The following is a 14365-nucleotide window of genomic DNA, read 5'->3' on the forward strand; positions in this document are numbered from 1 at the left end:
TGTTAGCCACTCAGCTGTGTTCCACTGTTTGGAACCCCGTAGACTTAGCCAGCCAGGCTTCTCTGTCCCTGGAATTCTCCAGGCAAGAATACAGGAGTGGGTAGCCATTCCCTTCTCTAGGGGATCCTCCTGACCCAAGAATTCAATCAGGGTCTTTACTATCTGAGCCACCAGGGAAGCTTAGGCAAGTGTTAAAATGAAGCCCTGCCTGAACTTCCCCAGAGCCCCCAACCTCCTGCAGCAACTGGGTGAAGGCTGTGTGTATATGTGTGTGCGTGAGAGAGAGGAGGGCAACAATTCTCATCAACCCCCACGAGTCCTGGGAGGCATGGGGAAACCAGTGACCCCACTCGCCACCCCATGAGTCATGGTGGTCACTCAGATCATTACAGTTCCCACATACCTTACAAACACTATGATGGATCTATCCTGTTGTAGAGGAAGGAAGGTGCTGGAAAGCCCGGTCTAAGTTCTGCAGGCCACCCTCTTGTAAAATGTGAGTCTAAGTGCCATGTCTTTAATGTCCTATTAATAGACATAAACCAACCTCTGTGTATGAGAATAGGGCCGGCCATGTATGAGGGCAAAGGAAGGGCAGTTGATCGCCAGATGGGAGTTGATCTCATTGCTTTCCTGAGGCGGCTGAAGGGTCAAGGAAGACAGAGTGATGTGGACTCCTGTCCCCAACCAAAGTGGCAGAGCTACCCAGGAGGAACCCGCCTGGGAGGCGGGTGGGGCTGGACTGTGTCACAGTGCTTAGCGGCGATAGCCCCGGCTGTGTGTCGTCAGTGTGGCCACTGGCATCACCAGATCCGTCGGGTGAGAACCAGTCACCGCGCCATCTCCGTTTTCCTCACTGCACTCACCTCCCCTAAATACTCTCCTTCACTCAGATGTCTGTTGTCACCTAGTCTGGGCCCTAAGGGATGAAGGAAAAGTGCGGCGCTCCCAGGTGGCAAAGAATCCACCTGCCAATGCAGGAGACAAGAGTTCGATGCCTGGGTTGGGAAGATCCCCTGGTGAATGGAATGGCAATCCACTCCAGCATTCTTGCCTGGAGAGTTCCATGGACAGAGGAGCCTGGTGGACTACAGTCCATGAGGTCACGAAGAGTCAGTCTCTCTCTCTCTCACACACACACACACAGACACACACACACACCCCCAAAGGAGCCCGAATCCCACGGACAGATGAACCTGGCGGACTACAGTCCCCGGGATCACAAAGAGTCAGTCAGACAGACAGACAGACAGACACACACACCCAAAGGAGCCCAAAGCTGGCTTTTCTGTGCTTTTGCTTTTCGTGGTGGTTGTTGGGAGCAGACGCTCCAAAGGAGCGCAGCCGCGAGGCCAGGAGAACTCGGTATTACAGTCAGTCAGAGAAAAAGGGTTCCTGTTCGGGCTGCTCAGCGGAGCTGGACCGGAGCGCCTTCCGGGTCGGCCAAGTCCGGAAGCCGCCCCCGCGCAGGGCGCCAGGCAGGAGCAGAGCCTCGGCGGCTCCGACACCCTGCGCTTGGCGCCCCGGCGCTCGGGGAGGCGGCGGAAGCCGAGGGGACCGAGCCCTCCGCCCGGGCGCGCCAGGCAGGGGCGGGGCCGCGGGCGGACCGCCGCCCGGGTCCCGAGTTCTGCGCATGCTCGGCTCGCTGGCCCCCCCCCCCCCCCCCCCCGCGGTCTCGGGGCGGGGGAGGCGCCGCCCGCAGCGGGAGCCGGCACATGGCGCAGGCGGGGAGTGCCGGTGCGGGGGCCTGGGGTCGGCGGGGCGCGGGCGCAGGTGCGGGCCCGGAGCGCGCGCCTGGGCGCTGGGCCCCCGCGCTGCTCTGGCTGGCGGCGGCGACGGCGGCGGCGGCGGCGGGCGACCCCTCCCGGCGCCAGTGGCCGGTGCCCTACAAGTGAGTGCGCGGCTGCACGGGGCGGGCGCGCGCGCGCGGCCGAGGTTTTCCGTCCAAAGTGCGTGGGGGCGGTGGCGGGGGGGAGTTGCGTCCAGGTCGCGTGATCGTGCCGGGAAGGCGCGGCGAGGAGCGAAGTGGAGAGTTCCTGGGGCGCGGCTGTTTGTTGCACGATGCCCTGGGCTCTTTCTTCCTCCCGGGGCCGTTGAGCCAGTTCCAAGGTGACTGTCCTGAATCGTGGGGGAAAAGGGACTAATGTAATTTCGTTGTGTGATTTTCGGTACAAATCGCTGACAATTTGAGTAGTTTGGGGAGACTTAATAATGTATTTTCTATCGTGTCAGGTCCTGTCATTAGTTATCGTGAGTGCGTAACATTTGCACGCCCAGTTACCAGTTAACCTAGCTCTTGGGACTTCCCGTTTTCGGCACTCAAAGTTGGGTATCTAGGGAATCCCCTCGCCACGTCCTGTCCCCCCACCTCCTGGGTGAGTGGCCTAGACTGTCCACAGTCTTCAGCCAGGAGGCATAGGTCGCTGGTGTTATGCTGTGGATGCGGAGATGTAGGAAGCGTGTTTGAGCCTTTGAACTAGAACAGTATTTACGTAGCCTAATTATCAGAGGTCGCTAAGCAGAGAAAAGGAAGATAAAGTGTCAACATCAGGCAGGGGAAAACCTAGCAGCTTTTGAAAATGCACACCCCTTTCGGATGAAAATAGCGAGTTGGCAGGCAGGATAACCTGGTCGCGAGCGAGTTCTAGGCTCTGACCGCAGCAGATCGAGTCAGGCCCCATTATCACTAGCTGTGTGATCGTGGGAAAGTCGCTCAGTATCTCTGTGCCCACATATCCTGAGTCAGAAAGTAGGAATAGTAGTTACTTCAGGTTTTATTGTGGTGGTTAAATCTAGTAAAGGCCAGCCAACATTTCAGACCTGATACAGTATTAGTGTATTCTGCCCACTGAATGGCTTGCTGGGCCTTCTTCTTTTGCTTGATATACAGGAAGAGAGAAGTTTGAAGCTGGTTTTCTTGAAAATGTTATTAACAACAAAGTGTTCCCCCCAAAGTAAAAATATAATATTCAGTAAAACAAAGAAGAGAGTGAAATCCAAAACTACTTGATTTACATTTAAAAGTTTGAAATGTTAAGCACGTGCCTTCATTTACCCCATAATAAAATTTTAATTTTATTATGTTCACACTTAAATTATACTTTTGAAATTACCATTGACCTAAATTTGATTTTGCTGTAAGCAGGTGAAATTTATGTATAGTTAACTATTCATTTTTAAATCAGGTAAGGTAATTTTACCTGTAAAACAGGTAAAATTTTAGGTGAGTTTTTAATATTTTTGTCTAAATCAAGATTTAAACTTTTTAAGTTATAGAAATTTTTGTTGATGTGTCGCTGCTGCTGCTGCTGCTAAGTCGCTTCAGTTGTGTCCGACTCTGTGCGACCCCATAGACAGCAGCCCACCAGGCTTCCCCGTCCCTGGGATTCTCCAGGCAAGAACACTAGAGTGGGTTGCCATTTCCTTCTCCAATGCATGAAACTGAAAAGTGAAAGTGAAGTCACTCAGTGGTGTCTGACTCTAGCAACCCCACAGACTGCAGCCCACCAGGCTCCTCCATCCATGGGACTCTCCAGGCAAAAGTACTGGAGTGAGGTGCCATTTGTTGATGTGTTAGGATTGATTTCACAAAAAATCTGGGAACTTCTCTGGCAGTCCAGTGGTTAAGACTTCACCTTCCAAGGCAGGGATGCTGGTTCGATCCCTGGTCAGGGATCTATGATCCCACATGCCTCACAGCCAACAAACAAAACATAAAACTGAAGCAATATTGTAGCAAATTCAATAGACTTAAAAAAATAAATGATCCACATTAAAAAAAAACAAAACGGTAGGTCTGGCTAGGGCCCCAGAGATCTAGGATTCTTAGAGGACAGATGAAGTGAAGTGAAAGTAGCTCAGTTGTGTCCTACTCTTTGTGACCCCATGGACTATACAGTCCATGGAATTCTCCAAGCAAGAATACTGGAGTGGGTAGCCTTTCTCTTCTCCAGGGGATCTTCCCAACCCAGGGATCAAACCCAGGTTTCCTACACTGCAAGTGGATTATTTACCAGCTGAGCCACAGTGGAAGCCCAAGAATACTCAAGTGGGTAGCCTATCCCTTCTCCACCAGATCTTCCCGACAAGGAATTAAACTAGGGTCTCCTGCATTGCAGCCGGATTCTTTACCAACTGAGCTATCAGGGAAGCCCATAGAGGGTAGATAGCAGCTTGTTTCTCCCTTTCCTCTCTCTTCCCAGTGCTAGGTATGAAAGGAGTGAGCTCCTGCTGATCTCGATTCACTGTAGCCCTCCGGCCGCTACTGCCATGGCCCTCTCAGGGCCCTTCTTGATGCATGCCATGACCTCCACTGACCTCAGCCTTAACTTGGCTTCCCTCCCCACCCTCTTCTAACTCATAAAATGAGGTTTATTTTGGAGCAAATTCAGTTATATCACACCTGCTACTTCAGATCCTTTAAGCTCCTTCCTGGGCTCAATCCTCCCCAGTTGTGTGCCTCTAGGGGGAGTCTTCACAGTGTCCAGGCAAACCTAGTTGTATTGCACTTCTCAGATACTGTGTTTTCTACAAACTGAAGATTTGTGACAACCTTGTGTTGTCAGATTTTTTTTTTTAGCAATAAAGTATTTTTAAATTAAGGTATGTATGTCTTTTGTAGACATAATACTGTTACATGCTTAACAGACCACAGTATAATATATATATTATGTATCACAGTATAATATGTAATATTATGTAATATGTATCACAGTATAATATGATTTTTATATGCACTGGGCTGGGAAACTAAAAAATTCCAATGACTCACTTATAACATTATTTAATGTACTGTGGTGGTCTGGAAGTGAACCCACACCATCTCCGAGGTGTTCCTGAATTAGCTCAGAAAGACCGTCCCTGCCTCCACTTGCTCTCACCACTCCTGCCTCGAATCTTGAATTCCAGTCTTAAAACTACTCAGCAGCTCAGTGGTAAAGACTCTGCCTGCCACTCAGGAGCCACAGGAGACATGGGTTTGATCCCTGGGTCAGGAAGATCCTCTGGAGGAGGGAAGGGCATGGCAACCCACTCCAGTATTCTTGCCTGGAGAATTCCATGGACAAAGGAGCCTGGTGGGTTACAGTCCATGGCGTTGCAGGGTCGGCTGCAACTGAGCATGCACAGACCCTGCTGCCCTTCATAACTTGTTTAATGTCTTGCCAGCTGTTACTCCCCTTGAGTAGTTCAGTTCAGTTCAGTTGCTCAGTCGTGTCCGACTCTTTGTGACCCCATGAATCGCAGCACACCAGGCCTCCCTGTCCATCACCATCTCCTGGAGTTCACTTAGACTCACGTCCATCGAGTCCGTGATGCTATGCAGCCATCTCATCCTCAGTTGTCCCCTTCTCCTCCTGCCCCCAATCCCTCCCAGCATTAGAGTCCTTTCCAATGAGTCAACTCTTCGCATAAGGTGGCCAGAGTACTGGAGCTTCAGCTTTAGCATCATTCCTTCCAAAGAAATCCCAGGGCTGATCTCCTTCAGAATGGACTGGTTGGATCTCCTTGCAGTCCAAGGGACCCTCAAGAGTCTTCTCCAACACCACAGTTCAAAAGCATCAATTCTTCGGCGCTCAGCCTTCTTCACAGTCCAACTCTCACATCCATACATGACCACAGGAAAAACCATAGCCTTGACTAGACGGACCTTAGTTGGCAAAGTATTGTCTCTGCTTTTGAATATACTATCTAGGTTGGTCATAACTTTCCTTGCAAGGAGTAAGTGTCTTTTAATTTCATGGCTGCAGTCACCATCTGCAGTGATTTTGGAGCCCAAAAAATTGAAGTTTGGCACTGTTTCCACTGTTTTCCCCATCTATTTGCCATGAAGTGATGGGACCGGATGCCATGATCTTCGTTTTCTGAATGTTGAACTTTAAGCCAACTTTTTCACTCTCCTCTTTCACTTTCATCAAGAGGCTTTTTAGCTCCTCTTCACTTTCTGCCATAAAGGTGGTGTCATCTGCATATCTGAGGTTATTGAGATTTCTCTCGGCAATCTTGATTCCAGCTTGTGTTTCTTCCAGTCCAGCGTTTCTCATGATGTACTCTGCATAGAAGTTAAATAAGCAGGGTGACAATATACAGCCTTGACGTACTCCTTTTCCTATTTGGAACCAGTCTGTTGTTCCATGTCCAGTTCTAACTGTTGCTTCCTGACCTGCATACAGATTTCTCAAGAGGCAGGTTAGGTGGTCTGATGTTCCCATCTCTTTCAGAATTTTCCACAGTAGGAATAGCATTTTATGTTTTGTTTCCCTCTTTCCTAGTATAATAGTAGATCCTCAATAAATATTGAAGGAATTCCCCCCTACAGACTGTGCTCAGTCGTGTCTGACTCTTTGCAACCCGATGAACTGTAGCCCACCAGGCTCCTCTGTACATGAGATTTCCCAAGCAAGAATGTTAGAGCAGGTTGCCATTTCCTCCTCCAGGGGGTCTTCCTGACCCAAGGATCGAACCTGCATTTCTTGCATTTGTTTCCCTCCTTCCTACCATAATATATTCCTAGTATGATACTCAATAAATATTGAAGGAAATGCTGGCAGATTCGTAATAGAAAATATATTCTATTTAATAATGATAGTTTTTAAATAATGTTAACATATAGAATGTTTGGGAAATTAAATATCATTGAAAACTACTCTTTTATTCAGGAAATATGTCTACTAAATAAGATGTAGAGGTATAAACACTTCAGATATGGTCCTTGTCTTCAGAATTCTCACAGTGGGAGCAGGGAACTGGGAAGCAGGCAATTATCAGTGCTTTTAATGTATCATTTGCTATTAAAGACTCATTGGAGTTTGTTCAAAGGATAACAAATGTCTGTTTATACACTATGGGCAGAATTTTGGATATTTTTTCTAAAAATGTTATAGTGAAATTAAGATCTGGATTCTAAGATCTGTGAGAACCAAATTCCTCTTGGAGTGTAAGTTGATGATTTTTTTTTTTCTTCATTAGACGCTTCTCCTTCCGTCCGGAACCAGATCCTTATTGTCAAGCTAAATATACTTTCTGTCCCACTGGCTCCCCTATCCCGGTGATGAAGGATGACGATGTCATTGAAGTCTTTCGATTACAAGCCCCAGTGTGGGAATTTAAATATGGAGACCTCCTGGGACACTTGGTAAGGTTGCATCTTGATCTGATAACTTAAGTGATTTGATTAAGTGGATTTGAGGGAATAATCACTATTCAAAGGATTGGTTTTAGATTATGTTCTTTGGTGTTCCTCTTCAGTTCAGTTCAGTCACTCAGTCATGTCCAACTCTTTTTGACCCCAAGGACTGCAGCACACTAGGCTTCCCTGTCCATCACCAACTCCTGGAGCTTGCTGAAACTCGTGTCCATCCACTCAGTGATGCCATCCAACCATCTCATTCTCTGTCGTCCCCTTCTCCTCCTGCCTTCAGTCTTTCCCAGCATCAGGGTCTTTTCCAGTGAGTCAGTTCTTCATGTCTATGGCCTAAGTTCCTCTTCACAGATTTAAAATGAGCAGTCCAGAAAACACCAGGTTTTATGATGCTGACAGTAATCGATGCAGTTGCTTTCATCCCTTTTGATATTCTGAACCCAAACCCAATTCCTGTAGCCAGATCCTAGAAAGAGGGAAAGGAGGAAGCCCAGAAGGAGACAGGGCACGTAGGAGTCACTTCATGTCCAGGGCCTGTTGTGCACACGTTTCCTAGGTTAGCTCACCATCTGAGCTTCTCATCACCTGAGAGCTGCACAGAGTTCCAGAGTCTGTGGCGTGGAGACTTCTCTTACTCATTCTAAGCCGTAAGGAGATTCTGAACATCTGCACATAGCATGCAGTCTTCCTGAGATGAGCCGCAGTGGCCAAAACCAGAGTGGATGAGGGCAGGGAGTTAGAGGAGCCATGAAGTGGATGTGAGAATAGCAATAGGGAAGGGAAACAGTTGTGCTGCTCTGTATGCACTTCTGGTATTGCTTTTTCTCCTGTCTGGCTCCTGAACCAGTGTTTACTTCCCAAATGCTTTTATACATATATGACCTTTCCACAGAAAATCATGCATGATGCCATTGGATTCAGGAGTACTTTAACGGAGAAGAACTACACGATGGAATGGTATGAACTCTTCCAACTTGGAAACTGCACGTTTCCCCATCTCCGACCTGAAATGAATGCCCCTTTCTGGTGTAATCAAGGAGCTGCCTGCTTTTTTGAAGGGATTGATGATAATCACTGGAAGGAAAATGGGACGTTAGTTCTAGTAGCAACCATATCAGGTAAGTTTCAAAAATATGGCAGACTTAGATGATTGAATCAGTATCCGAGTGACAGAAATGACTTTCATTGAGGCCTCTCAGTAATGTTCTGCTCTTTAGAGGTCAACTTATAAAATACATTTCCTGAACTACTAACCTTTGACCCTATTATTCTTGCAAATCTTTAACTTATCATATCTACAGATACGATATCTTCCCTATTGTCATCATAAAAATAAATGCAAAGAAACTTCGTATAATTAAATTGGACTTTCTAAAAAAAAAATAATAGAGTTTAAATCTCTGTCTTAGAGGTGACCGCTAGTTTGTTCTCTGAATCTATGGGTCTGTTTTTTTTTTTTTGATTCTACATACCATATGAAGTCATATGGTAATTTGCCCTCCTCTGTCTGACTTACTCAATAAGCATAGTATCCTCTAGGTCCATCCATGTTGTCACAAATGGCAAGATTTCATTCTTTTTTATGGCTGAATCATATTCTATTGTATGTATAAGCCACATTTTCCTTAATCGTTCATCCCTTGATGGAAACTTGCATTACTTCCTTATCTTGACAATTGTAAATAATGCTGCCATAAATTTAGGGGTACTTTGTGTCTTTGCAAGTTAGTGTTTTCTCTTTGTTTGGGTAAGTACCCAGGAGTGACTGTTTTGCATAGAAGCTGCACCAATTTACATTCCCATCTACAGCACATGAGGCTTTCCTTTTCTCCACATCCTCACCAACACTTGTTGTCTGATGGCTTTTTTGATGATTCTGACAGGTGAGAGGTAACATCTCATTGTGGTTCTGGTTTGCAGAATTGGTGTCTTTTAAATGTAATTTGGGACTCTTTTAATTATGTATCGTGCTGTTTTCTTTTTTTCCGATTTTCTAATTGATGTGCCCCAAACCACCCCAATCATATAAAAGTCCATTTCTCTTTTAACAGTGTTCAGTATGATAAATGACTCCCCTTCTTTCATTCCAGGCCAGCTCACATCTCTCCTTTCTCCGTATCCACCTACCTCATTATCTGCAAAATCTTCCTTCTGACATCACAGTATGACGATATGGACAAGTGCTCATTGTTTACTCTGTAGAAGAGTCTGTAATATGCTGGCACTTAAATCTTTTGTTATTCATCTGCCTTGTGATTAATCCTGTTCGTTGACCTGTTCTCATGTTACCAAATAGTGTTTTGAAGCATTCTTATCTCTTCATCACAAGCAGTGGCTTTTCAGAGTTGGAGAACACTAAGAACAGTATCCTCAGTTCTAAGAAAAGAGAATTTATATTATTCTACAAGTTTAATTCCATACAGTTGATAAAAGCAGCCACTCTATCCTATAGGGCTTGAATTGATTTTATGGACTCAAGCTGGAGTAACCTAAGAAAGTCACAAACAGTGACAAAGTGAAATGTTGGGATCATGCTGTTTTAGTCTCAGATGAGGTTGTAACCATGCAGAGTATAGTATTTTGATAACATTTGGAGAGATCCCTCTGGTCTGATAAAAGGTGGTAGGAGAGAGTGTTAGCCATCCTGGAGTCTATGTAATCCATGAATTTGGTCAAAACTATTTCCAGTTTAGTTGATTCATTGGAAGAATCTGTGTGGTGGGTAGAAAGATTGTAAGCAGACAAGGGAGAAAGGGGAGATGCTAGATATTCAAGGTAAATGGGGTATGGGGTTCCTTCTCAAGGAGCCATTCCTTGGACAGCAAATTCATATCCTATGCATACTTTGTTTTGCATAAAAAAGCTTCATGTTTCACCCTCCTCGGTTCTTCATACACGGTCTTGGCCCCATTCACTCATTCCTTTTCTACAATTTTTCCCTTGCTTCCTTTTACTCTTTTGCTTCTGAATCTAAGATTTGTTGAGCTGAGCAGAAAACGAGGGCTTCAGCATGTATATAATTTAGCTTTTGACTGTAGCTTAAACAGTTATAGAATTTGTATTTTTTTATACACTTTGTTATGTCTAATGTTTATAGTTCAGAGGTATCTTGTGCCTTGAAAAATGAAACAAAAAAATTGGCTGAACATGGATTCTTGTTGTAAGATGTAGGTTTGGGAAATTCAGAAACTGTTGTTTATTCAGGTACTTATGGCCTAAATCTGGTTAGAACATTTTACTTAAAACTAACATGATCAGCTTTAATTATGTTCACATAATTTTTGTTTTGTTTTTAACTAGGAGGCATGTTTAACAAAATGGCAAAGTGGGTAAAACAGGACAATGAAACAGGGATTTATTATGAGACATGGACTGTCCAAGCCAGCCCGAAAAAGGAGGCAGAGAAATGGTTTGAATCCTACGACTGCTCCAAATTTGTGTTAAGGACCTATGAGAAATTGGCTGAACTTGGAGCAGACTTCAAGAAGATAGAAACCAACTATACAAGGATATTTCTTTACAGTGGAGAACCTACTTATCTGGGAAATGAAACATCTGTTTTTGGGCCAACAGGAAACAAGACTCTTGCTTTAGCTATAAAAAAATTTTATTACCCTTTCAAACCACATTTGTCAACTAAAGAATTTCTGTTGAGTCTCTTGCAAATTTTTGATGCAGTGGTTATACACAGAGAGTTCTATTTGTTTTATAATTTTGAATATTGGTTTTTACCTATGAAATCCCCTTTTATTAAAATAACATATGAAGAAATCCCTTTACCTAACAGAAAGAACAGAACACTCTCTGGTTTATAAAACCTTAATTCTACTGCTTTTCTTTCTACCAGCACATCAGTTTTTCAGGGAGTGGTTTTACAAGTGTGGGATTTCTTAGGCCTTTCTTCCTTGGGGCAGAAAGCTAACATACTTATGGGGAGCATTGCTTGCATAATGGTACCTCAAGAATTTTTGGAAAGCTGTAAACTCTTACTGTGTTGGCCAAAGTGAACCCATGAGGTGATCTGGATTTCAATCTCCAAGCCTTCGTTCATATGAGAATTATATCACGTCAGATATAAAGGATCTTTGGACTCGATGTTACATTGTGGGTATGGTGTGCCAAGGCTTAAATTAAAATACCTTTGGTGACATTCTCATGGTGGAAGCTACTTTTTCAAGGTATGATGGTTACGCATTTTCTCATTTAAGTACGTTTTGGTAGTTTTAACGGACTTTATAGCCTTTTTAACTTCAGGAGCCAGGTCTTGCAGTTTGATTTTGTTGTATTCACTTACCTTTAAAGCGTAATTTGGACACCATAGCTGGAGCGGTCGTGTGTCCAGATGCGGTAAAATCAGTGGTAAACAGCACAGGTTTCCACCTAACGTTTCAGAACTAGCCAGTAACCAGCAATTTGTGACTTAAGCAACTTAACATTTCCTAACGTCAGTTTCCTCATCTCTAAAGCGATGTTAGGACTGTTACAAAGATTGAAGCCATGTATAGTTTGGTCTAGTGAGGCCCCAGTAAGTGGTTAACTGTAATGATTAATCAAAGAAGAAACTGCCATCATTGATCTTATCTAATGTTTACATGCCAGCCTCTCCTGACTTTGTAACAACCACTTAGCCATTGAACTGGCAGCTTAGTGCTCCTGCAGTTCTTCAAACATACAGGTCGTGGGAGCAGCTGACTGCAAGTTATGTCTGGGTGAATAGGCACGCTCTTAACTCCTCACTGCTTCACAGTCCTTCCGCCACACACTAAAGATACAGCAATAGATGGAGGTACACTTCCCAGAGAGAGGGCAGGTTTTTGTCAGGGATCACCAAGTAGCTCTGCTTCTCTTAGGGCCGTCAAACAAGGTTTCAAGGTCCTTAAAGTGGCTGATGATCAACTGAACACCTTATTTCTCTCCATTGGAAAAAATACTAGTCAGTAAAATGATGCAGAGATCAGAGGAAACAGTCTGTATTTAATATTTAAACATACCAATCCTATTCCGTTTCTGCCCACATTTGAGTGCTTCCTAAGAGGTTAGCACACTGAGTTTTCATAAAAAGCCTAAGCATAGGTACTGTTTACATGATTCAAATGAGGAAACAGACCTTTCCACAGCTACCCAACTAGTGGTAATGGAGCCTTATTTTGAACCAGGTTCTGCTGACTGAATGGGATGCAGTCAAGCAGGGTTTTTCAGCGCTCCTCAAAGTGTGGTCCTCAGACCAAGGCCTGGGCCAAATGTGACTAACCCCATGTGTTACTGGTCTGTGAGGAGGTACTCTGAAAGCAACTTAGACTAATTTTGTTTCTGTTGAATCCTAATTTTAAAAAAAAATGGAGCTTGTACTTTGTCTTTGCTTTTCTTTCACTTGCCTAGGAATTCATAAGTCGTCTTCAAAACTAGAGGCACTAAAACACAGTCTGAAAACAAAAACCCAGCCCTTTAGCACAAGTAGCTCGAGAAGCACCACACCATTATGCTGATGCCTGCTGCAGGGAGGGCGTCTTACCCACGTGGACACACAGAACTTGCTCTCACTGCCTCCATCCAGCTGACTCATGTTAATAGCATAAAACATTTCTCATTACTTTTGCCTCTAACCTGCTGGATGTCTTCAGAATGTGTCCTAAGAAAACTTGGATTCTGCATTATCACCATCTAGTGGCTAAAAGCAGGCAATGTCAGCTTCTACAGACTTCTCAGGAAAACGGCTCTGGGAAACTGTTTTGGACTTCTAGAACTGCACTGGGGTAACAAGCAGAAACTGCTGTGCCAGGTTTGTGATAACTGTCAATCAGAGAACTTCGCTGCAAAGACAAATCAGCACAACCGTACCTGGGACTTGAATGCAAGATTCTAACAGTTACATTGCTTCCCTAGTGGCTCAGATGGTAAAGGATCTACCAGCAATGCAGGAGACCCAGGTTCAATCCCTGGGTTGGGGAAGATGCCCTGGAGAAGGAAATAGCAACCCACTCCAGTATTCTTGCCTGGAGAATCCCATGGAGAAGCCTGGCAGGCTGCTTACAGTCCATAGGGTCTCAAAGAGTGAGACACAACTGAGCAACTGACACACACAAAAAGCATTCACAGGTTTTCTAAGAATACTAACTGGAGAAATTCTATGAAAGTGACATATAGACTCAGGTGACTGTAACAGACTACGGCATTCATGTTAAGTACTGCTGAAGAATTTATCAGACCTGCCAACTATGCTTAGAAGATGAAGGCTTTGAAGCAGAGATGATTCAGGAACAAGCTTTTAAAATGATTATTGGGAAACCAAAACAATTCCCAATTAAATTTTGCTGTCATCCGAACTACTATGTAACTTACACGCGATTTCTGTTTTTCTGTTAAGTTGTAAGTGTATAAAATTTTGTCTATGAAAAACCATTTGGTTGCAGTTTGACTTATGTTACAGCTTTAGAATAAGTATATCCTCACTCATTCATTCTGGCTCCATATTAGGTAAGTATACCCACAAAGTGTCATCATTTATAGCTACAGGAGAATAGTCAGAAGGTGAAAACAGCTCTTAAACTTTTAAATATTTGGGACTTAGAGTAATGTTCTCAAACCTCACACATACTTTTCCCTGTTCACAGCAAATGAGTTGGCCAAAGTTTGTTTCCAGCATCTTCCTCATATTTACCCTTTATTGTCCAAATAGCATCGAGCTCCTCGAACCTTCTATAGTTTCTATTTAAAACAAGACACTTAGTCATACATTCTTTTACTGGACTGATGATTCTAAGGATAAGCTCTTAATCCACTTTAGAGTAAAAGGTTTTGTGTTCTTTTTTCATGTATCATATGATCTGTCCTTTTATTCTTTAAGGAAAGTTGGGTACCAGCAAGTGGGTAAAATTTTTCTGGCTGCTTGGTAACATTTAACCGGCTTCACAGATAAACTGGGCTGGAATCTATAGAAAGATAGGGTAGAGCTTGTGAAAAAAGTGTTAGTTGCAGTCATGTCTGATTCTCTCTGACCCCAAGGACTGGGACCCATCAGGCTCCTCTGTCCATGGAATTCTCCAAGTAAGAATACTGCAGCAGGTAGCCATTTCCTTCTGCAGGGGATCTTTCTGACCCACAGATCAAACCAGGGTCTCTGGCACTGCAGGCAGATCCTTTACTGTCTAAGCCACCTCAGAAGCCTGGAGCTTATTTATAGCTTATTAAAGGACCTAGTTCAGGCCCGAGCCTTCTTCATACCAACCC

The 14365-nt window shown here is 44.4% G+C and overlaps 1 protein-coding gene across 2 annotated transcripts; it reads left to right on the top strand.

Annotated features, from left to right (window-relative positions):
• The first annotated feature begins 1715 nt into the window (after positions 1 to 1715).
• CLN5 (CLN5 intracellular trafficking protein) lies at positions 1716 to 13505 on the top strand. Of its 2 annotated transcripts, XR_008200329.1 has the most exons (5): positions 1716 to 1891; positions 6967 to 7132; positions 8031 to 8256; positions 10439 to 11316; positions 12518 to 13505. XR_008200329.1 is itself a non-coding variant. In XM_052650104.1 (4 exons), the coding sequence occupies exons 1-4, from the start codon at positions 1716 to 1718 to the stop codon at positions 10951 to 10953; spliced, it is 1083 nt and encodes a 360-aa protein (XP_052506064.1). In that variant the 3' UTR covers positions 10954 to 13505. The 2 variants fall into 2 exon arrangements, 1 of the variants encoding a protein (XP_052506064.1); XM_052650104.1 differs by having other exon boundaries at positions 10439 to 13505.
• Positions 13506 to 14365: the final 860 nt, after the last annotated feature.

Source organism: Budorcas taxicolor, chromosome 12 (assembly GCF_023091745.1).
Source record: "Budorcas taxicolor isolate Tak-1 chromosome 12, Takin1.1, whole genome shotgun sequence".
Taxonomy (NCBI): domain Eukaryota; kingdom Metazoa; phylum Chordata; class Mammalia; order Artiodactyla; family Bovidae; genus Budorcas; species Budorcas taxicolor.

Bases quoted from the DNA above. Each gene is read 5' to 3' on its own strand.
- CLN5 (XM_052650104.1), top strand. From the start codon at position 1,716: ATGGCGCAGGCGGGGAGTGCCGGTGCGGGGGCCTGGGGTCGGCGGGGC. The intron at 1,892-6,966 runs GTGAGTGCGCGG...TTTCTTCATTAG, and splicing joins CAGTGGCCGGTGCCCTACAA to ACGCTTCTCCTTCCGTCCGG. The intron at 7,133-8,030 runs GTAAGGTTGCAT...ACCTTTCCACAG, and splicing joins GAGACCTCCTGGGACACTTG to AAAATCATGCATGATGCCAT.